The sequence below is a fragment of the Coregonus clupeaformis genome, chromosome 20 (assembly GCF_020615455.1).
Source record: "Coregonus clupeaformis isolate EN_2021a chromosome 20, ASM2061545v1, whole genome shotgun sequence".
Classification (NCBI taxonomy): Eukaryota; Metazoa; Chordata; class Actinopteri; order Salmoniformes; family Salmonidae; genus Coregonus; species Coregonus clupeaformis.
The window spans coordinates 31,418,740-31,442,614 of NC_059211.1; the positions used below are offsets into that span (position 1 = coordinate 31,418,740).

At 45.5% G+C, this 23,875-nt stretch overlaps 1 protein-coding gene across 1 annotated transcript in view; it reads right to left on the reverse strand.

The window, feature by feature from the left end:
* adcy1a (adenylate cyclase 1a) overlaps nt 1-22,796 on the reverse strand; it is a 62,431-nt gene extending 39,635 nt beyond the window's left edge. Inside the window, exons 1-4 of the mRNA XM_041840184.2 lie at nt 21,837-22,796; nt 19,435-19,584; nt 8,004-8,122; nt 4,682-4,793 (exon numbers count right to left, since the gene is read on the reverse strand). Coding sequence (XP_041696118.1) covers nt 4,682-4,793; nt 8,004-8,122; nt 19,435-19,584; nt 21,837-22,454 — 999 coding nt within the window. The 5' untranslated portion in view covers nt 22,455-22,796. The remainder of the gene's footprint in view (nt 1-4,681; nt 4,794-8,003; nt 8,123-19,434; nt 19,585-21,836) is intronic.
* Between the last annotated feature and the right edge of the window lie 1,079 nt (nt 22,797-23,875).

Consider the following 23,875-nt stretch of genomic DNA (forward strand, 5'->3'; position numbering starts at 1 on the left):
TCGCTTCGTACGGGCGCTACCCCATTACATGAAGCGGGCAGCGAGCCTATGCACGCCCCAGACCTTGGAGGGCCTCCTGGAAGCAGTGGAGACACATCAGAACACTCAGGCCCTACTGAGGGGGAGCCGGGACGAGTCGGCGACCTGTGCGAGGGGAAAGAAGGACAACCCCACTGCGGTGTACCCCGAACCGACAGTCGGCAGGGCCAAGGGACCGCAAACCAGTGGAGAGATGGCTGGGGAAGGGCCGACCCGCCACCTACGACCCCAGGTAGATGGAGACCAACGGAGGTGTTTTGAGTGTGGCGCCCGGGGGCACATTGCCTGGAATTGCCCTGCTCGAGAGGAGTCGATGCCATCAGCTAGCACCGGAGGCCAGATGGGTTACGCCGTGAACTATGTCACCTCCTGTTGGGCGCACCATGAATCAACTGCACCCATGGTCCCGGTGAAGGTTGACGGACATGACACGGAAGCGCTATTAGACTCCGGAAGCATGCTTACGCTTGTAACCACGAGCCTGCTGAACGAGGAGACCGAACGGGGTAGGGAGATGTCCATTTCCTGTGTTCACGGTGACACAAAGCGGTATCCCGCCGTATGGACCAACATCGTGACACCACAAGGGTGCTGCCAGATGATGGTGGGTGCAGTACCAGAGCTGCCGGTACCTATTCTAGTGGGACGGGATTGTCCGCTGTTCGCGGCCCTATGGGGGCACGAGTTGAAAAAAAAGATACGAGCCGGCCAAAGAAGAGAGCAGGGACGACCCCTCGCCTGTGCGGCCAGGACGCTACCGGTTAACCAACCTGACTCTACAGGTCCGGAGTCGGAGTCGGAGGGGGAGCCGGAACCCGAAGCCCCTGGGGAACCACTGGAGGAGGAGCCCAGCCTCCCCCTTCTCGATTTCGAGGGGCCAGTCGAGAACCCTGTTGGGGGCCAACTGAGGGGACAATTCGGGACGGCCCAGTGGAGGATCCGAATTCGAAAGCTACCGCAGCCCAAGTTATAGCGGTGGATGGACAGCTACTTCCGGGGGTGAGTGACTGGCGATACCCCCATTTCCAAATTAAGAATAACCTTTTGTATCAGGTGTCGCGCCAACAGGGGGAACTTCGAGAGGTATTGTTGCTGCCCCGATGGTACGTAGGAACCGTTCTTCAGCTGGCCCACACCCACCTGTTGGGGGCACACCTGGGAATGGAGAAGACCCGGGAACGGGTCGCCGCCCGGTTCCACTGGCCCGGGATGAGGAGGGCCGTGGAAGACTACTGTCGCAGCTGCCCGGAATGTCAACTCACTGCCCCGAAAGCACACTTCCGAAACCCTCTGGTCCCCCTGCCGATAATCGGGGTGCCCTTTGAACACATCACCATGGACATAGTGGGAGCTGTTCCACCTCTTTAGCCGGGTGGGCATCCCGAACGAGATACTGACAGACCATGGTACAGAGTTTATGTCCCGCCTCATGAAAGAGTTGTGTGCCCTCATGCAGATCAAGCAGATCCGGACCTCCGTTTTTCACCTGCAGACGGATGGGCTCGTCGAGCGCTTTAACAAAACGCTCAAACAGATGCTGCGGCAGGTCATCGAGCAGGACGGGAAGAACTGGGACCAGCTGCTACCCCACCTAATGTTCTCAATCCGAGAAGTACCCCAATCCTCCACTGGGTTTTCCCCGTTTGAACTCCTATACGGGCCACGTGGCCCACTTGACCTCGCCAAGGAGGTGTGGGGAGCCCAACCGACCCCTTACGCAGCGTGGTAGAGCACGTGGAGATGATGCGGGAGTGGATGACAGACATATGGCCAGTCGTGAGGGAACATATGGAGAAGGCCCAACACGCCCAAGCCCAGCCCCGAGAATTCCAGAGACAGGGTGTTGGTGTTGATCCCCACGGCCGAAAGTAAGTTCCTGGCAACATGGCACGGACCATACGAGGTGGTCGAGAAACTGGGACCTGTCAACTACCGCGTACGGCAACCGGGGAGACGAAAACCTCAACAGATTTACCACGTGAACCTGTTGAAGAAGTGGCACGAGAGGACAGCCTTGGCCGTGTTATGTTCGGGACCCAGGAGGCCAACGGTACCAGTGGTTGTCCCGAGTAGTGAGGACCTCAACCCCAGAAGCAAGAGCTCCGGGAGCTTGTCGATCGGAACACAGCGGTGTTCTCCGAGAAGCCGGGCCGCACGACCCTCATTGAACACCACATCCGTACCCGGCCCGGGGAAAAGGTAAGAAAGAGGACGTATCGAATTCTGGAGGCCCGACGGAAGGCCGTGAAACAAGAAGTGGAGGCTATGCTGAGGATGGGGGTCGTTGAAGAGTCACACAGTGCATGGTGCAGCCCCATCGTGTTGGTGCCCAAACCGGACGGTAGCTTCTGTAATGATTTCCGGGGTGTGAACGACATAAGCGTATTCGACGCCTACCCCATGCTGAGGGTGGACGAGCTAATCGACCGATTGGGAAAGGACCGGTACATCAGCACCCTTGACCTGACCAAAGGATATTGGCAGGTACCATTGGCAGCCTCCTCCCGGGAGAAGACGGCATTCTCGACACCAGACGTTCTGTACCAGTACCGGGTGCTCCCGTTCGGTCTCCACGGAGCTCCGCCCACATTCCAGCGACTGATGAACAGAGTGCTTCGACCCCACCAGCAGTACGCAGTGGCCTATCTGGATGATATCATCATCCAAGGTTGAGAGGAGCACCTGACGCGCCTCCAGGCGGTGCTGGGCACGCTCAGACAAGCCGGGTTGACCGCAAACCCCAAGAAATGCAAGCTAGCGTTCGAGGAGGTGGAGTACCTGGGGTATTTGATCGGACGGGGGAACGTCAAGCCCCAGGAGAGGAAGGTTCACGCGGTACGTGACTGGCCCGTTCCACGCACCAAGACACTGGTCAAGTCCTTCCTGGGACCGGCAGGATACTATAGCCGGTTTATCCCCAACTTTGCGGCTATAGCTTCCCTCCTCACCGATCTAACCAGGGCCCGCCTCCCGAAAACAGTGAAATGGACGGACGAGACAGAAGCGGCGTTCAGCCGTCTGAAGGAAACGCTGTGCTCCCATCCGATTCTCGTAACGCCCGATTTCCAGGTGCCGATGGTGGTCCAGACGGATGCATGTGATACGGGACTAGGGGCCGTTCTGTCCCAAATACACGATGGGGAGGAGCACCCCATCATGTACATCAGCCGAAAGCTGATACCGAGATAAAAAAAATGCTCAATTGTTGAGAAAGAGTGTCTGGCGGTGAAGTGGGCACTAGACACTCTCAAGTATTACCTGTTAGGTACCCACTTCACCCTGGACACGGACCATGCTTCCCCCAGGGGAAAAGACACAAACGATCGGGTCACCAGGTGGTTCTTGTCCTTTCAACACTTCTGTTTTTCTGTTGTGCACAGGTCGGGGCGAAGCATGGAAACGTGGATGCCCTATCGAGAAGGGAGACAGACGTTGCGCTGATGACCGTCCCCTCCCCGACAGAGCTAAGGGCAGCAGGTTCTGAGTGTAATGTTTACTGTTCATATTTATTGTTTATTTCACTTTTGTTTACTATCTCCTTCACTTGCTTTGGCAATGTTAACATACATTTCCCATGCCAATAAAGCCCTTAAATTGAATTGAATTTAATTGAGAGAGAGAGAGAGAGAGAGATGCTGTAATGTATGGTGTAGCTGAAGGTGTTGTGAGAGTGTGATTTGAAGGAGTCAGGCGCAGGAGGGTAAATCACAGAATACAGAGTTTATTCCGTAGGACACGGTTACGCTGGATAGCGTCAACAAAATACAGGTACACGGGGAACAATATCCCCGGAAATACAAGGTACGGGTAGCTCAACCGAGCTACACTCAACTCACAAATAACAATCACCCAGAAGGACAAGGGGGCAGAGGGAACACTTATGCATGTACTAATGAGGGGATATGAACCAGGTGTGTGTAATTGACAAGACAAGACAAATGGAATGATGAGATATGGAGCGGCAGTGGCTAGTAGGCCGGTGACGACGAATGCCGAGGCCTGCCCAAACAAGAAGGGGAGGCAGCTTCGGAGGAAGTCGTGACAGGTGTAGCTCAGTAAGCCTGTCCAGAGCTGTGGCCTGGTAAAGCAAAAAAGCTTTCTACTGCCAGACTACTGTAATCATATTGATAATGCATGTGCCACAGATAACAGTTCTCTACCTCCTTCCTACCAGGCACACCTACCAGCTCTCACAGTCTCACGTCTGAATTAGACGTTCATCCATGTTTCTCAAACATCAAATTTTCGAAGTTGTTCCAAACGTCACATTTCTAAGTGTTTAATGTTAAGTTTAGGCAGTAACTCTGACTTTTTAAGGTAAGGGTTAAGGTTTGGGATAGGCTTAAAACAAAAATATCAAAAATAACTTTCTATTGCTGGATTCAAACTTGCAACCTTTGGAATCAGAGGCAGAAATCTACTTGAAGGTAACATTGCTCACTGTTGCCCCTAGTGGCTGGTTTCCACATCATCTCCCGACGTCCTCAGACATGGATGGATGTCGAATACTGACTTGTATCACGGGTGACCTGGCTGAGCCACACACAGACACGCACGCATTCATGCACACCACACACACACACACACACACACACACACACACACACTGAGGTTAGGGAACCAATAGGATGGAGGGACTCACTGTGGCCAGCTCGTCAAACTTCCCGAAGAGTTCGTTGAGCAGTTTGACCAGTTCCTGGGCAGTACACTGAGACGCCAGACTGGTAAACCCCACGATGTCTGCGAACAGGATACTGGAGGGGAGATAGGGGAGGTGGGAAAGAAAGAAAGAAAGATGAAAATGTTTGTAATTCTTCTAAAAATGACAACCTAAAAAGGTCTAGTCATGCCCAAGGGCACTTCACAGTCACAAATAACATTCTTCTCTTGTAGCACAGTTGAGTTTATTTGAGTCTGACACTGTCAACATTATTTTGTTGATGAAAATGAATGTACTGAGCTAAGAAGATGTGTTTGTCAGCTTATCCCAGTTCATCAAAGGGATAAAAACACAATCATCCCAATCACTCACATGCACGAACACGTACACACAACACACAGACTCCCACGAAAGAGTGAGTAAAGGAGAGTAACTTGTAGAACAGTCTGGTCAAAAGTAGTGCTCGATTAAGGGAGTAGGGTGCCATTTGGGATGAAGTCAGTGTTGCTTTAGTTTGAATAGTGTAAAGCAGGGGCGTGAATCAGAAAACCAGTCAGTATCTGGTGTAACCACCATTTGCCTCATGCAGCACGACACATCTCCTTCGCATAGAGTTGATCAGGCTGTTGATTGTAGCCTGTGGAATGCTGTCCTACTCCTCTTCAATGGCTGTGCGAAGTTGTTGGATATTGGTTGGAACTGGAACATGCTGTCGTACTCGTCGATCCAGAGCATCCCAAACATGCTCAATGGGTGACATGTCTGGTGAGTATGCAGGCCATGGAATAACTGGGACATTTTCAGCTCCCAGGAATTGTGTACAGATCCTTGCGACATGGGGCTGTGCATTATAATGCTGAAACATGAGGTGATGGCGGCAGATGAATGTCACGACAATGGGCCTCAGGATCTCATCATGGTATCTCTGTATTCAAATTGCCATAGATAAAATGCAATTGTGTTTGTTTTCCGTAGCGTATGCCTGCCCATACGATAGCCCCACCACCAACACGACGCAATATCGTGGTCTGCGGTTGTGAGGCGTGTTGGACATACTGCCAAATTCTCTAAAACAATGTTGGAGGTGGCTTATGGTAGAGAAATGAACATTCAATTCTCTGGCAACAGCTCTGCTGGACATTCCCACAGTCAGCATGCCAATTGCACACTCCCTCAAAACTTGAGACATCTGTGGCATTGTTCTGTGTGACAAAACTGCACATTTTAGAGTGGCCTTTTATTGTCCCCAGCACATTTTACATTTAAGTCATTTAGCAGACGCTCTTATCCAGAGTGACTTACAAATTGGTGCACAAGGTGCACGTGTGTAATGATCATGCTGTTTAATCAGCTTCTTGATATGTCACATTTGTCAGGTGGATGGATTATCTTGGCAAAGGAGAAATGCTCACTAACAGGGATGTAAACAAATTTGCGCACACAATTTGAGAGAAATAAGCTTTTTGTGCGTATTGACAATTTCTGGGATATTTTATTTCAGCTCATGAAACATGGGACCAACACTTTACATGTTGCGTTGATATTTTTGTTCAGTGTTGATCTAATTCACTGTGAATATCTTCACTAGCCCTTGATTCTAACACAAAGAGAATGTATGGATGGGAGTGTGAGAGAGAGTGTAACTTCTTCAGTAAGCCATAATGTGAGAGAGTGTAACTTCTTCTGTAAGCCATAATGTGAGAGAGTGTATCTTCTTCAGTAAGCCATAATGTGAGACAGTGTATCTTCTTCAGTAAGCCATAATGTGAGAGTGTAACTTCTTCAGTAAGCCATAATGTGAGAGAGTGTAACTTCTTCAGTAAGCCATAATGTGAGAGAGTGTATCTTCTTCAGTAAGCCATAATGTGAGAGAGTGTATCTTCTTCAGTAAGCCATAATGTGAGAGAGTGTAACTTATTCTGTAAGCCATAATGTGAGAGAGTGTGTGACTTTTTGAGAGTCCCTCCCCTGCACCGTGACTGTCTGTCTATGGGCCCTGGTCAAAAGTAGTGCACTATATAGGGAATAGGGTGCAATTTGAGACGCAGCCTCAGTAGCATGAAACTCGCTGTCTGCAGCTTGGCTTGACTTGGCTTGGAGACAGAAGAGAGAATGGTGTGGTTTGGTAGATGCAAAGCAGGAATCTAGACTCTCTATTCACAACCCCACTTCTGTAATTTCTATTTGAACAGGGCTCTGTTGTGGGTCGTGTGTGTGTGCTCTCCCTACTCTGGAGAGGAGCGGAGGAGGAGGGGTGCAGGAGGGGGGATGAGGAGGGTTGGAGGAGGGTGCAGTAGGGGGCAAGGAGAGGGGGCGAGGAGGTTTAGAGGAGGGGGGCGAGGAGGGTTGGAGGAGGAGGACGATGAGGGTTGGAGGAGGGGGGCGATGAGGGTTGGAGGTTGGGGGCGAGGACGTCCCTGAGTCACATCAAAAGACCCAGATCAGGGAGATGTCACACACAGATACAGACACACACACACACACAGGAGCTGTAGCAGTACCCTAGCTGGTTGGAAGATAGCCAAGGCTGTGGTGTTGTTTTACACTGACAGTGAATGGGCGGTTTACAGAGCTGTAGGTGTCCAGTAGGGAACCCAGCAGAGCAGGCCGTTTGATAGACTGTGTCCCAAATGGCACCCTATTCCCTATATAGTGCACTACTTTTTACCAGGCCCCTTATAGAATATATAGGGAATAGGTTGTTATTTGGGACGCAGCCATAGAATAGACAGTGGAGAGGAGAGAGGAGAGAGGAGAGAGGAGAGAAGAGAGGAGAAGAGAGGAGAGCCCTTGACTGGAGTGCTGCTGTTGACTCTGCCTGACTGCCATCCACTCCTACTCTCATCATCACTGATACATAAAGCTGTCTTTTTGCTGCCTAGTTAATGTGTAATCATTAGTTCAACTGTCACCCTGACTCTGGCTCAGTGGTGTCTGGTGAGAGGAGATTAATGAAAAAGTATCAAACTAAATAATGGAAAGCATGTGTTGGATCACTTTTCCATTTATTCCATTTCAGCCATTACAATGAGCCCATCCTGCGATATCTTCTCCCACCAGCCACCACTGCTCTGGCTCTACCTTTGCCTCTGACACACACATTGGAGAGTTGGTTTCTGGACATTCTTATTAATCTGACCAGGTGACTGAAAGTCATTACCTCTCACTGAGCCAAATCACTTTTTTTTTTTAAATCCTGATGTCATTTGACGAAGACACAGTGGATCAAGAACAAGACGACCATCAAACCTCTTGCCGCCCGTTAGAAAGCCTGTTGTTGCCATAGTGTCACTCACGTACGTACCTGACGTTGTCATGACGCTGGATGTAGATCTTATGAAAGATCCTCTCGGGCGGCTTCAGGAAGTCCTCCTTCATCTCCATGGCAACGTTCCTGGGCAACAGGCTCATCAGGAGGCGCTCCTAAAGCAGGAGGGGGAGGAGCCGAAAGAGAGAGTGGGCGGAGGTATGTCATTAAGTCATATTATGCAGAAGTAAAAAACCGAACTCACTCATTATTAATAGTATGTCTCCCAAATGACACCCTATTCCATAATATAGTGCACTACTTTTGAACAGAGCCCAGTCCGCCCATGTGGGACACAGCCCTAGCCTTCAGAAGTTACAGCAGCAGAGGTCAAATGGATGCATTTTGGTCAACAGCATTACAGTACAATAGACACACATATACAGGTAACTGCCAAAATAAAGGAAACACCAACATAAAATGTCTTAATAGGGTGTTGGGCCACCACAAACCAGAACAGTTTCAATGCACCTTGGTATAGATTCTACAAGTGTCTGGAACTCCTTTGGAGGGATGCGATACCATTGTTCCATGAGAAATTCCATCATTAGGTGTTTTGTTGATGGTGGTGGAAAACGCTGTCTCAGGCGCAGCTACAGAATCTCCCATAAGTCTTCATTTGGCTTGACATCTGGTGACTGAGACGGCCATGGCTTATGCTTCACATCGTTTTCATACTAATCAAACCATTCAGTGACCACTCGTGACATGTAGATGGGGGCATTGTCATCCTATGGGGGAATACCATGGTAGCCAAAATAATGGCCTGCCCAGCATCTTTATACATGACCCAAAGCATGATGGGATGTTAATTGCTTAATTAACTCAGGAACCACATCTGTGTGGAAGGACCTGCTTTCAATATGCTTTGTATCCCTCATTTAACGTTTCCATTATTTTGGCAGTTACCTGTGTACATACAGTGCATTCGGAAAGTATTCAGACCCCTTGACTTTTTCCACATTTTGTTACGTTACAGCCTTATTCTAAAACTGATTAAATTAATTTTGTTCCTCGTCAATCTACACACAATACCCCACAATGACAAAGCGAAAACAGGCTTTTTGAAAAAAATGAGAAAAAAACAGAAATACCTTATTTACATAATTATTCAGACCATTTGCTATGAGACTCGAAATTTAGCTTAGGTACATCCTGTTTCCATTGATCATCCTTGAGATGTTTCTACAACTTGATTGGAGTCCACCTGTGGTAAATTCAATTGATTGGACATGATTTGGAAAGGCACACACCTGTCTATATAAGGTCCCACAGTTGACAGTGCATGTCAGAGCAAAAACCAAGCCATGAGGTCGAAGGAATTGGGGAGAAGGGCCTTGATCATGGAGGTGACCAAGAACCCGATGGTCACTCTGACAGAGCTCCAGATGGGAGAACCTTCCAGAAGTACAACCATCTCTGCAGCACTCCACCAACCAGGCATTTATGGTAGAGTGGCCAGACAGAAGCCGCTCTTCAGTAAAAGGTACATGACAGTCCGCTTGGAGTTTGCCAAAAGGCACCTAAAGGTTCTCTGGTCTGAAGAAACCAAGATTGAACTCTTTGGCCTGAATGCCAAGCGTCGTGTCTGGAGGAAACCTAGCACCTTCCCTACGGTGAAGCATGGTGGTGGCAGAATCATGCTGTGGGGATGTTTTTCAGCGACAGGGACTGGGAGACTAGTCAGGATCGAGGGAAAGATGAACAGAGCAAAGTACAGAGAGATCCTTGATGAAAACCTGCTCCAGAGTGCTCAGAAACTCAGACTGGGGAGAATTATGAAATATCATATTATGTAAATGTGATATTTTAGTTTTGTATTTGTAATACATTTGCAAAAAAATCTAAAAACCTGTTTTTGCTTTGTTATTATGGGGTATTGTGTGTAGATTGATGATGGCAAAAAACTATTTAATCCATTTTAGAATAAGGCTGTAACGTAACAAAATGTGGAAAAAGTAAAGGGTTCTGAATACTTTCCGAATTCACTGTATAAGGTATAACATACATATACTCTGCAAATATATAAGGACTATTGAGAACAACACGCCCATTCTTGATTCTCCCTCATACAGTAGTGTAGCATCCATCCCTGTTGCTTCTCAGAGTGTGGTGTCTGAGAGATGCCCTAGCCTGGTATGACATTAATACCAGCATGCTCCAGTTCCTCCCTGGTCTTCACGCTAGTCCTGACCTTAACAACCACCATGAGCTCAACACCACCACCACCACCGTCTTATTAAGGGTAAAGAGCAACAGAGAGTCGGAGACCTACTTCTCTCGTTCGCTCAGTCGTAAAACATTCCTCTTTATACTTTGATTTCAGTCCTCTCAATAGCCTGCATTGGCCCATATTCACAAAGCTTCTCAGATTAGGAGTGCTTTTTGTTGTTTTTGTTGTTTTTGCCTTTTAGATTATAATGAATGGACAAGGGGACCTGATCCTAGATCAGCACTCCTTCTGTGAGATGCTTGATGAATACAGGCCCTGGTCCCATTCTATATGTGCTGTAGCCAATTCTACTGTTGGATCCAACACAGAGAGGAATTGGCTAAAACACAAACAGATTGGACGGATCAGGCTATTGCCATGAGAGCAAAGGCCATGACCCTACATGACTGCACCTACTCCTAAGAATACAAAACATTGTTTTGGCAGCAGCTGTAGCAACACAGATGAGCTGTGCGTGAATTAACAAATGATCAGGATTGCTGTAAAAACAAAAATCGAAATATGAAAGTGCGATCTACCAGGAACAAGTCTGAGAGGTACAACATATAACATGATGTACATTTGAGTGGGGTTCTATTCTCCCTCTGAAATAATGTAGTAGTCATCCTCTCTCCTCTCCTCATTAATTATTCCTGGTGTCGCTCTCTTCGCTGGTCCTGCTGCATTAATCGCTCACTAAATAAATGACTTTTCTTAATTGTCTCTGAGCTGCTGTGGATAAAACAAACTATTCAATTTGCAGACACTGTTTTAAAAACCTGATTACACTCAGTGTACAAATCATTATGCTCTTTCCATGACAGACTGACCAGGTGAATCCAGGTGAAAGCTATGATCCCTTATTGAGGTCACCTGTTAAATCTACTTCAGTCAGTGTAGATGAAGGGGAGGAGACAGTGCAACTCAATATTATCACGAAACGCATTAGAAAATGTTTAATACTCAGCATGTCAAATGTTTTAAAATGATAATTACACAACAATGAAATAAAATGTTTTAAAAAACGGTTTTGGTTATTACTGTCAGAATAGCAGACTGGCTTTTGTTATAGGCAGAATATAGTAGACTGGTTTGGTTATTATGAGCCAAATGGCAGACTGGTTCAGTGGCGGTTTACATCATGACACCGTGCTGTTCCCAGATCCCAATCAGGGTGCTGTGTGCGTTTTGATACCCAGATAAACTGGTGACCTTTAGCGGGTGGCGTAAGGAGGCCATGAAAGCAATTTGCCTGTGTAATAATGACCTGTCAGAGCTCAGAGCTTTTACTGCAGGACAGGGAAACAACACAACATATCATCAGCTAATCTACAAACAACAGGTGTGTGTGTGTGTGTGTGTGTGTGTGTGTGTGTGTGTGTGTGTGTGTGTGTGTGTGTGTGTGTGTGTGTGTAGGTGTAGGTGTGGGGGGTTGTGTGTGAGTGTATGTGTAACGGGGTATGGGCATTAAGATAATGAATTCCTATAAGTGACTTCTATAGGTAGGTATAGTGGGCGGAGGAGGAGAGGAAGGTTGTGTGTGTAATGTTGTGTGTAATGTTGTGTGTAATGTTGTTCCTGTGTGTGCAGGTTTGTGTGGAGAGGGGTGGAGTGTGTGTGTGTGCTGTGGCTATATGCGTACGCTACGGTAATTGTTATTTCCTTATATAGCTGCTGTCATAGTTACTGTGTGCCTTTGGGCATGTTGCTGCAGAAGCTACATTGGCACCTGCAACCTTTAGAAACTCACTCTGAAACGTATCAAGCTCTAACACACATTCTTTGCACAAGATGCACTCTAAAAAATTATGGGTTAAAAAGCAACCCAGCACTGGGTAAATAGTGGACAGAACACACGTGGGTTATTTTTGACCCAGCAGTTGGGTCACTGAACTATGACCAGATGGACAGTATTTCTGCTGCATGTATTTAAAATAAGTATTTTAATTACTTCTGAGTATTTTGTATTTTGTATTACACTGGGCTGAACTACTCTCCAATGTATTTTGTAACAAGATACTTTTGAAAGCTGTAATTTGTATTTTCAATATACAAAACACTTTTCTATACCATTTCTGTATAGTGGTTCACAATTTTGTGGCCCCCTTTCACCCTACATTGGTATCAAAAGTCTGATGGCACTATGAGCGATAAGAGCTTCTGCTAAATTAACTCAATGTAAATGTATATGTAAAAATGAAACTAGGCCAATGACAATACCCAGTGTGCTTTGCAGTTGTTCATTTCCACATATACATTTACATTTTGGTCATTCAGCAGACTCTCTTATCCAGAGTGACAGTGCATTCAACTAAGGTAGATAAACAACAACATATAACAGTCATAGCAAGTAACCATTACTGAGAATGTTGCTGCAGTTCGGCCGGCTACTTGCAAATGTATTTTTGTATTTTTAAATACAAAATACATGTACTATAATTAAATACAATGCTTTGCAAAAAAGTATCTTAGATTTTATTGAATTACAAATGACAATTACACAAAACAACTACAAACTATCCTAAAGACCAATGTATCAAAATAATATATAAGATACTTCTGCAAAGTATTGTATTTTGTATTTTGTATTTTAAAATACATTTCCAAGTAGCCGGTCGAACTGCAACAACATTCTCAGTAATGGTTACTTGCTATGACTGTGATATGTTGTTGTTTATCTACCTTAGTTGAATGCACTGTCACTCTGGATAAAAGCGTCTGCTAAATGACCAAAATGTAAATGCAATAAAACATGTACAGTACCAGTCAAAAGTTTGTACACACCTACTCATTCAAGTGTTTTTCTTTATTTTTACTTTTTTCTACATTGTAGAATAATAGTGAAACATCAAAACTATGAAATAACACATATGGAATCATGTAGTAACCAAAAAAGTGTTAAACTAAGCCACCCTTTGCCTTGATGACAGCTTTGCACACTCTTGGCATTCTCTCAACCAGCTTCACCTGGAATGCTTTTCCAACAATCTTGAAGGAGATCCCACATATGCTGAGCATGTGTTGGCTGCTTTTCCTTCACTCTGCGGTCCAACTCATCCCAAACCATCTCAATTGGGTTGAGGTCGGGTGATTGTGAAGGCCAGGTCATCTGATGCAGCACTCCATCACTCTCCTTCTTAGTCAAATAGCCTTTACACAGCCTGGAGGTGTGTTGGGTCATTGTCCTGTTGAAAAACAAATGATAGTCCCACTAAGCGCAAACCAGATGGGATGGTGTATCGCTGCAGAATGCTGTGGTAGCCATGCTGGTTAAGTGTGCCTTGAATTCTAAATAAATCACAGACAGTCTCACCAGCCTAGCACCTCCACACCATCACACCTCCTCCTCCATGCTTCATGGTGGGAACCACACATGCGGAGATCATCCGTTCATCTAGACACGGTGGTTGGAACCAAAAATCTCAAATTTGGACTCATCAGACCAAAAGACAGATTTCCACCGGTCTAATGTCCATTGCTCGTGTTTCTTGGCCCAAGCAAGTCTCTTCTTATTATTGGTGTCCTTTAGTAGTGGTTTCTTTGCAGCAATTTGACCAAGAAGGCCTGATTCACAAAGTCTCCTCTGAACAGATGATGTTGAGGTGTGTCTGTGACTTGAACTCTGTGAAGCATTTATTTGGGCTGTCGATGGACTGTCGTTCCTCTTTGAGCTGCTCTTGCCATAATATAGACTTGGTCTTTTACCAAATAGGGCTATCTTCTGTATACCAACCCTACCTTGTCACAACACAACTGGTTGGCTCAAATGCATTACAGTTTTTTACAATCACTTTGGCACTAATTTCAGAACCTTGACGTCATTTTTCGAAACTCTAGACACAAAACTCACAACCAATGATCAAAATGCACATTTTTTAAAACTCTAACACTTTTTTCAATTGCTTGGATACAATACACATAAAACTAAGATCATTTGTTCATTTAACAAAAATCACCTGTTCAATATGACACAACTTAACATCAAAGTACTACCATTTCAAAAGGCAATTCACACATTAAATTTCAGATGAGTGTCTATTCATTTCATTACAATTATCCAACTATCAATTGATACAACTGCTCAAAATGATAAGTAACTGTTGCATTACTCTTAATGCATAGTTATATGGAAACAGACAAACAATATTCCATGTTTAGATCATGAAAGTTTCAAGATAACGAGATTCATTATCACCAATTAGCGTGGAGCATGAACCAATTAGACTACATTATCTATGGATGTAATATTTCATCATAATTCTTTATCAGACACTGTTTCTATGGTCCCATGTACCACCTTTTCCCATGTACCACCCACTATTTACAGTATTGACAGTACTGCGCTATATGGATACAGGCCCTTGTAATTGCTTGTTCAACTCTGCCAACTCGTTACTGATGATTGAGTTCACATTGTGGAACGAGTATATCAAGAATTGATTGGGATCCACTGGCAACAACATAGCGATATGTACTGTAACATGGAGCCGGCAGGTGATCCAGGTCACAATAGAGGTCAAGCAGTGGTGGGAGGAAGACGAAGAAGACGTGTTGGTCAAAGGAATGGCAGGGGACAAGCACCCCTTCTGAGAGGTGGTCGTGGGCCTCGTTTGAGAGGTGTGGGGGAACGTGGTAGAGGACAAGGCCACGGACCAAGACAGCGGCAGCAACAGCAAAGAGTGTCCAATGAAATCTGAGCAATAGTTGTAGACCATGTCATAAATCATGGCATGACAATGACTGAGGCGGCTACAATGATACAACCAAACCTCAGAAGGTCAACCGTGGCCTCAATAATCAGAACTTTCCGCAATGAGAACCGGTAAGTCGTCAGCATGCACTAAACATTGTGCTACTCTCAATTGTCAAATGACTGCATACCAATGTGTATCACAGAGTAGGTGATGTGACCAAGTGTCTTCTTACTGTAATGTTCCCTGTAGAATTGAGACTAGGCCAAATAGGAGAGGCAGAGGCAAAATTCTGACTGACCAACAAGAGCAGGCTGTGGTCGATTTGGTTCGGGCCAGAAATGATATTCGCCTTACAGAAATTCGCCAGCATATCTTGGACAATGAAGACATGTTTAACAATGTGGAATCCGTAAGTTTGCCGACTATTGCACGCATGCTGAAAAGGCACTAGGTGTCTTTAAAACAACTATACCGTGTGCCTATTTGAAAGAAATGCAGACAGAGTGAAGCAAATGAGGACTGAGAATGTTCAGGTATGTTCAGTTTCAAGATGGCTGTTGTAATACAATTCCCTAATAATTCTACATTGTACAGTAATCAGTAAATCTTTTTCCAAAATGTATTTTTAGAGGGTGATAGAGCTGGATGCTGATGAGGCAGGCTTTAACCTGGCCAAGACAAGGAGGAGAGGTCGGAATTTCAACCATCCAAGTACCTGGACAACGTGGGGCTAACATTACCATGTGTGCGGTTATATCAGAAGATGGTGTGGTGGGACGCAGACCTCGTATTGGATCATATAATGCAGCTCTCCTTGTAACCTTCCTTGATGAGCTCGATCAGGTCTGTAGAGCTGATGGCGTGACCTATGTCATTGTGTGGGATAATGTCAGGTTCCACCATGCTCATATGGTGCAAGCATGGTTTCAGGCCCATGCACAATTTACCACCCTGGATTTACCCCCATACTCTCCTTTCCTTAACCCGATTGAGGAATTTTTCTCCACATGGAGATGGAAGGTTTATGATAGGCACCCTCATGAACAAGTCACTCTTCTCCAGGCCATGGATGACGCATGCAATGACATCACGGCAGACCAGTGTTAGGCCTGGATTCGCCATGCCCAAAGGTTTTTTCCAAGATGTTTGGCTAATGAAAACATCCATTGTGATGTAGATGAGAACCTGTGGTGAAATCCACAAGACAGAGTTGATGAAAATGTAGAAGCACAGTAATCACTCCTATGTTTTGCTTTTTACAATACAAGCAAGCAAGTTGAGGAACACTGCATTTGATGTTTTAGAGTACTGTATTGTTTTTCATCAATATATTTCAGATTTTGTTCAATGATTTCACTGTGTCTGTAGTATTCTCTCTACTACTGCAGTACTTTTACAGGGATATATTCACATGTAGTACCATAATGAAACATGTATCACCTATTTTGTACTACAATATTTAATGATTGTACGAACAATGGCACAGTGAAACTATCGGTTGCTTGTGTGTGGGTGATCTAAATTAATGTTTCATTGGTATTTCACAATAAATGTGTTTTTTGAACCAATGATTGTGCAAGTGCAAGATTTCTTTAAAGATATGAATGCACAATGCAATGTTTTGAACATTGGACAGCCTGTGTTACAAGTGATGACCGTTTTGAGTTTTGTGTCTAGAGTTTTGAAAAATGACGTCAAGGTTCTGAAATTAGTGCCAAAGTGATTGTAAAAAACTGTAATTCTTCATTGTACAATAATCAATAAATCTCTTTCCAAAATGTATTTTTAGAGGGTGATGGAGCTGGATGCTGATGACAACCATCACAAATTCATATATTTGGATGAGGCAGGCTTTAACCTGGCCAAGACAAGGAGGAGAGGTCGGAATTTAATTGGCCAGTGGGCAACCATCAAAGTACCTGGACAACGTGGGGCCAACATTACCATGTGTGTGGCTATATCAGAAGATGGTGTGGTGGGACGCAGACCTCGTATTGGATCATATAATGCAGCTCTCCTTGTAACCTTCCTTGATGAGCTCGATCAGGTCTGTAGAGCTGATGGCGTGACCTATGTCATTGTGTGGGATACTGTCAGGTTCCACCATGCTCATATGGTGCAAGCATGGTTTCAGGCCCATGCACAATTTACCACCCTGTATTTACCCCCATACTCTCCTTTCCTTAACCCGATTGATGGAAGGTTTATGATAGGTGCCCTCATGAACAAGTCACTCTTCTCCAGGACATGGATGACGCATGCAATGACATCACGGCAGACCAGTGTCAGGCCTGGATTTTACAAGATGTTTGGCTAATGAAAACATCCATTGTGATGTAGATGAGAACCTGTGGCCAAATCCACAAGACAGAGTTGATGAAAATGTAGATGTACAGTAATCACTCCTATGTTTTGCTTTTTACAGTACAAGCAAGCAAGTTGATGTTTTACAGTACTGTATTGTTTTTCATCAATATATTTCAAATCAAATCAAATCAAATTTTATTGGTCACATGCGCCGAATACAACAGGTGCAGACATTACAGTGAAATGCTTACTTACAGCCCTTAACCAACAGTGCATTTATTTTAAACAAAAAAAGTAAAAATAAAACAACAACAAAAAAAAGTGTTGAGAAGAAAAAGAGCAGAAGTAAAATAAAGTGACAGTAGGGAGGCTATATATACAGGGGGGTACCGTTGCAGAGTCAATGTGCGGGGGCACCGGCTAGTTGAGGTAGTTTCAGATTTTGTTCAATGATTCCACTGTGTCTGTGGTATTCTCTCTACTACTGCAGTACTTTTACAGGGATGTATTTACATGTAGTACCATAATGAAACATGTATCACCTATTTTGTACTACAATATTTAATGATTGTACGAACAATGACACAGTGAAACTATCGGTTGCTTGTGTGTGGGTGATCTAAATTAACGTTTCAATGGTATTTCACAATACGTTTGTATTTTGAATCAATGATTGTGCAAGTGTAAGATTTCTTTAAAGATATGAATGCACAATGCAATGTTTTGAACATTGGACAGCCTGTGTTACAAGTGATGACCGTTTTGAGTTTTGTGTCTAGAGTTTTGAAAAATGACGTCAAGGTTCTGAAATTAGTGCCAAAGTGATTGTAAAAAACTGTAAGAAGGAAAGAAATTCCACAAATGTAACTTTTAACAAGGCACACCTGTTAATTGAAATGCATTCCAGGTGACTACCTCATGAAGCTGGTTGAGAGAATGCCAAGAGTGTGCAAAGCTGTCATCAAGGCAAAGGGTGGCTACTTTGAAGAATCTCAAATCTCAAATATATTTTGATTTGTTTAACACTTGTTTGGTTACTACATGATTCCATATGTGTTATTTCATCGTTTTGATGTCTTCACTATTATTCTACAATGTAGAAAATAGTAAAAATAAAGAAAACCCTGGAATGAGTAGGTGTGTCTAAACTTTTGACTGGTACTGTATTTCAAATACATGTAACAGAAATACTGCCCATCTCTGATCGTAGCTCAATAACCCAGCATCAACAACCCAGCCCAAAAGGTGTTCTGTCCAATATTTACCCAAATTGAGTTGTTTTTTAACTCAGCATTTTTTAAGTGTGTGATTTGTTGCCTATGCAAGACAATACCTCTGCTTGAAAATATGTACATGTACTGTACTGTCAGTATGTACTGTATGTGCATCTTTTTGTGTCATTTGTGTGCGTCTTTGAAATAGTGTGTGTGTGTGTGCCTGTGTGTTTGTGTGTGCGTGTGTGTCTGTGTGCCTGTGTATGTGTGTGTATCTGCATCCATGTGTGTGTGTGTGCCTGTGTGTGCCTGTGTGTGTGTGTGTGTGCCTGTGTATGTGTGTATCTGCATGCATGTGTGTGTGTGTGTGTGTGTGTGTGTGTGTGTGTGTGTGTGTGTGTGTGTGTGTGCCTGTGTGTGTGTGTGTGTGTGTGTGTACATGTGTGCCTGTGTGTGTGTGTGTGTCTGCATGCATGTGTGTGTGCCTGTGCGTGTGTGCCTGTGTGTGTGTGTGTGTGTGTCTGTGTGTGCCTGTGTGTGTGTGTGTGCCTGTGTGTGTGTGTGTGTGTGTGCCTGTGTGTGTGTGCCTGTGTGTGTGTCCCCGTGTGTGCCTGTGTGTGTGTGTGTGTCTGTGTGTGCCTGTGTGTGTGTGTGTGTGCCTGTGTGTGTGTGTGTGCCTGTGTGTGTGTGTGTGCCTGTGTGTGTGCCCCGTGTGTGCCTGTGTGTGTGTGTTTGTGTGTTTGTGTGTGCCTGTGTGTGTGTGTGTGTGCCTGTGTGTGTGTGTGTGCCTGTGTGTGTGTGTGTGCCTGTGTGTGTGTGTGTGTGTGTGTGTGTGCCTGTGTGTGTGTGTGTGTGCCTGTGTGTGTGTGTGTGTGCCTGTGTGTGTGTGTCCCCGTGTGTGCCTGTGTGTGTGTGTTTGTGTGTGCCTGTGTGCCTGTGTGTGTGTGTGTGCCTGTGTGTGTGTGTGCGTGTGTGTGCCTGTGTGTGTGTGTCTCTCTCACCTGCTTCTCATTCTCATCCTCTAGCCGTAGCCTTTCCTCTATGCAGCTCCTAGCCTGCAGAAAGACCTTCCTTTGAGCACGCTCAGTCAGCACCCTGACAAAGACTCCAGACAGGTTGACACTGGTGAACAGTACAGCGTTGGCCACCAGCTGCAGATCACACAGGACAAGAACAATGTACACAGTCAGGGGGGGTTGCATTCTTACCGTAGAAACCCTGATTATTACTAAAATACTATATGTCAGCACACAAGGGCAACAGGAATTGCAAAGACAATGGACCCTATAGTAGATCACAAAGAGGGAGCAGCAGAGATAGGGAGGGAGGGCAGATGGAGAAGGCTATTGATTATTGATACTTGGTTATTGATTCTGTGTGTGTGTAGTTAATGTGATTAATGAACTTGGGTAACCTTAAACACACCAGGCCATTCTCAAAGGGTAAAGGTTGAGTGTTATAGAACACCCACACAATACCCAATACTAAATATACCCGCTAATAAATATATGGATTTAGTAGGAAGACTTTTAAGGCTTTTGTTTTTGTTCTTTTTTATCTCTTCATCTTTCTTTCTTTCTTTCTTTCTTTCTTTCTTTCTTTCTTTCTTTCTTTCTTTCTTTCTTTCTTTCTTTCTTTCTTTCTTTCTTTCTTTCTTTCTTTCTTTCAGTTCCTGCTTCCTTCCTTCCTTTCTTACTTTCATAGAACACCGTGACTGCTTGTGTAATCCACTTTGATTTTAAAGTCAACATTGGCAGAGTGGGTGGGGTTATATCCTTCCTGTTTGGCCCTGTCCGGGGGTTTCTTCGGATGGGGCCACAGTGTCTCCGGACCGCTCCTGTCTCAGCCTCCAGTATTTATGCTGCAGTAGTTTATGTGTCGGGGGGCTGGGGTTAGTTGGTTATACCTGGAGTACTTCTCCTGTCTTATCCAGTGTCCTGTGTGAATTTAAGTATGCTCTCTCTAATTCTCTCGTTCTCTCTTCTCTCTGAGAACCTGAGCCCTAGGACCATACGTCAGGACTACCGGGCATGCTGACACCTTGCTGTCCCCAGTCCGCCTGGCCTTGCTGCTATTCCAGTTTCAACTGTTCTGCCTGCGGTTACGAAACCCCTACCTGTCCCAGACCTGCTGTTTTCAACTCTTAATGATCGGCTATGAAAAGCCAACTGGGAGACCTGAGCCCTAGGACCATACGTCGGGACTACCGGCCGTGGTGACTCCTTGCTGTCCCCAGTCCGCCTGGCCTTGCTGCTATTCCAGTTTCAACTGTTCTGCCTGCGGTTATGGAACCCCTACCTGTCCCAGACCTGCTGTTTTCAACTCTTAATGATCGGCTATGAAAAAGCCAACTGAGATTTATTCCTGATTATTATTTGACCATGCTTGTCACTTATGAACATTTTTGAACATCTTGGTATGGTTCTGTTATAATCTCCACCCGGCACAGCCAGAAGAGGACTGGCCACCCCTCATAGCCTGGTTCCTCTCTAGGTTTCTTCCTAGGTTTTGGCCTTTCTAGGGAGTTTTTCCTAGCCACCGTGCTTCTACACCTGCATTACTAGCTGTTTGGGGTTTTAGGCTGGGTTTCTGTACAGCACTTCGAGATATTAGCTGATGTACGAAGGGCTATATAAAATAAAATTGATTGATTGATTGAACATGCTTATTCAAACCGCTTAACATAAACCACTTGATATTGATTGGAGAGCATATTGTGTATCCCTAAGGTCCTTCTGTAGCCTATATCACCATGACAGGTATTGGAAATTTGAATGACAGAATGGTTGGTGTTCAGTTGAATGGAGTTATGAATGGCATTCACATTGGGTTATACAGAAATTAGATGTTGTGGTGGTGTTGGCGCTAGTTGTTGTTGTGTGTGTGTGTGTGTGTGTGTGTGTGTGTGTGTGTGTGTGTGTGTGTGTGTGTGTGTGTGTGTGTGTATGTATTGTATTATAATGTTTTGTTGTTAGATGACTTGTACGTGAAAAGCTCAGCATGCACTCCGCTGTTCGTTTCAGCACCACCGCGAGTGGACAGCGCCTGCTATCTGCGGTTTAATGGTCGGGGGTTTGTATAGCTGGAAAGCCAAAGTGTACCAGGGGAAAGTTTGATTCACAACCTTTCTCACCACCACGGTCCACAACCACCACCACACCACTTATAACAAGAGCAGTGCAGCACTAGCCTATCGATAGACACTGATATTCAATAGAAAATGGAGTGAAATCCACAACTTGTCACACTGAAACAAAGCATTGGCTATAACAGTGAAAACAGGAGACTTGAAGAGAAGGCAGGTTAGTTAAAGCTTAGCTCGGTACAGCTCGTTCTAAATGACAGACTAACTGACTAACCGGTGTGCAGGACTGAGCAGGAGTACCGAGGGTGCAGGACTTACCGGTCTCCAGAGCTTGTGTTTTCTGGCCGTGACTGATGTCGCTGTGACGATGAAGTGGGAAACGGCCACCATCATACCAAACAGCACCGCGAGCAGCGTCCTCACCGGGAGCAGCACGTACGCCACGAGAGTGACCAGCATGAGCTGCCACACACCTTGCTCCGGTGCGGCGGGAGCCCCGACGCCGGCGGCGCCAAGCGCTAGGGGGAACGGGCAGCAGAGGAGCGCGAAGGTGAAGCTGAAGAGCAGCGCGAGTTTGGCGATCTGCTGCAGCTGCGTCACTTGCAGGTACTTGACGTTGGTGACTATGAAGAGAGAGACGAACACTACGCAGTGCACCGGGTGAGAGCCCTTGGACACGGTGAGCCGGGGACCTGACAGAAGCTCCATCAGCGCGAGCGACGAGGCGGCCACGATGAGCACCGCGAGGGCTTTGAGCGTCGCGGTCTGCTCCAGCTTCAGGTTGTAATTTTGGAAGAGCGTCTCGAGCTCTTTGCTCTCGAACTCGTCCTCGCACGCAATGGCAGCGATGGTTGTACCGGTGGCGGCCGGACAGTGACCCTCCTTCCGGGTCTGGACTCTTTCAAACGGAATTTCCTCCATGTTCGGGCCATTCATAAAGCGGGCTCGGCGCGCGCCCCCAGACTTGGCGTCGGTCCCTCTCCTTTCATGAATTAAATGGGAGCAGGTCGCAGCCGGTGCATCCTTGATTTCAGCGGCTTGAGCTGGGGAGGTGGGGGGTGGGGTGTCCGCAGCGGTGACAGCCTAGCTCGCGACTTGAATATCCTCACTCCACGCGCTGCTATCCACAGGTTGACTGTTTCGTCGTTAGAAAAGTAGCCTGAACCAATGTGCCATACAGGAACGCATCTCTCTCTCTCTCTATCCCCCTCGCCCACTCTCTGTCTCTCTTTCTCTCTTATGCGCTCTGGAGGCAGACCTCCAGCAGCGTTGTCTATGCTCAGCCCCAGACAAAGGTACTGGAGAGGTGGGGGAGGATCCCACGTTTGGTTGGTCAACCTGGTCTCAGAGCAAAAGTATTATATGTTTCTAAAATCCATGCCACTCCATTTAATATGATATGTTATGTTAGGTTAGGTTACATAACATTGGCCTACCAATTTAATAGTGTCATACAATATAATACGAATTGTAGGACATATAGTATGTTACGAATTACAATTCGTTTTATATGTTATGAATTGCAATTTGTACAATATGTAACGAATTTGCCATACATATGATATGTTACAAATTCCAATTTGTTGTTCGCTAAAGTTAGCTAGGCTACAGGTTAAGGTTAGGGGTTAAGGTTAGGGTTAGGAGTTAGGTTAAAGGGTTAAGATTAGGGGTTAAGGTTAGGGTTAGGAGTTAGGTTAAAGGGTTAAGGTTAGGGGTAGGGGAAGGGTTAGCTAGGATGCTAAGTAGTTGCAAAGTAGCTAAAAAGTAGTAAGTAGTTAGCTAAAATGCTAAAGTTGTTCATCATGAGATTCGAACACACAACCTTTGGGTTCATTTTTGCATCAAGTAACCTACTGTCTTATCGAACGTAATATATCATACTAAACGGGTAAAATAATGTAACTTAACATAATGTAACATATCATACTACACGGAGTGGCACATATTTTAGTAACATATACTACGTTTTGCTCTGAGACCAGGCTGGTTTGATTGGGACTCAATTGGATCATGCTTGCAGTGCACCCTTCCAAACAATGCACCTCTCTCTAAGCTAAGAACAATCATTCTGTCAAATGAAAACCAAAGGCTGCTTTCATTTAACTAACACATCTCGAGCTGTTCTATTTTTCCAAAAAAGAGAGCTGTCTTTCCTCTACATCCCCCTACACACACAGACAAATGCGCAACACACACACGCGCACACACACACACACACACAGAGAGAGAGCGAGAGAGAGAGAGAGAGAGAGAGAGAGACCAAAACAAGCCAGTGATTCCCCGGATCTACTGACTGCTGTATTTCCAGACTATTAATAGCACGCGCTACCGGTGAGCCTCACTGGTGATCTTTTAAT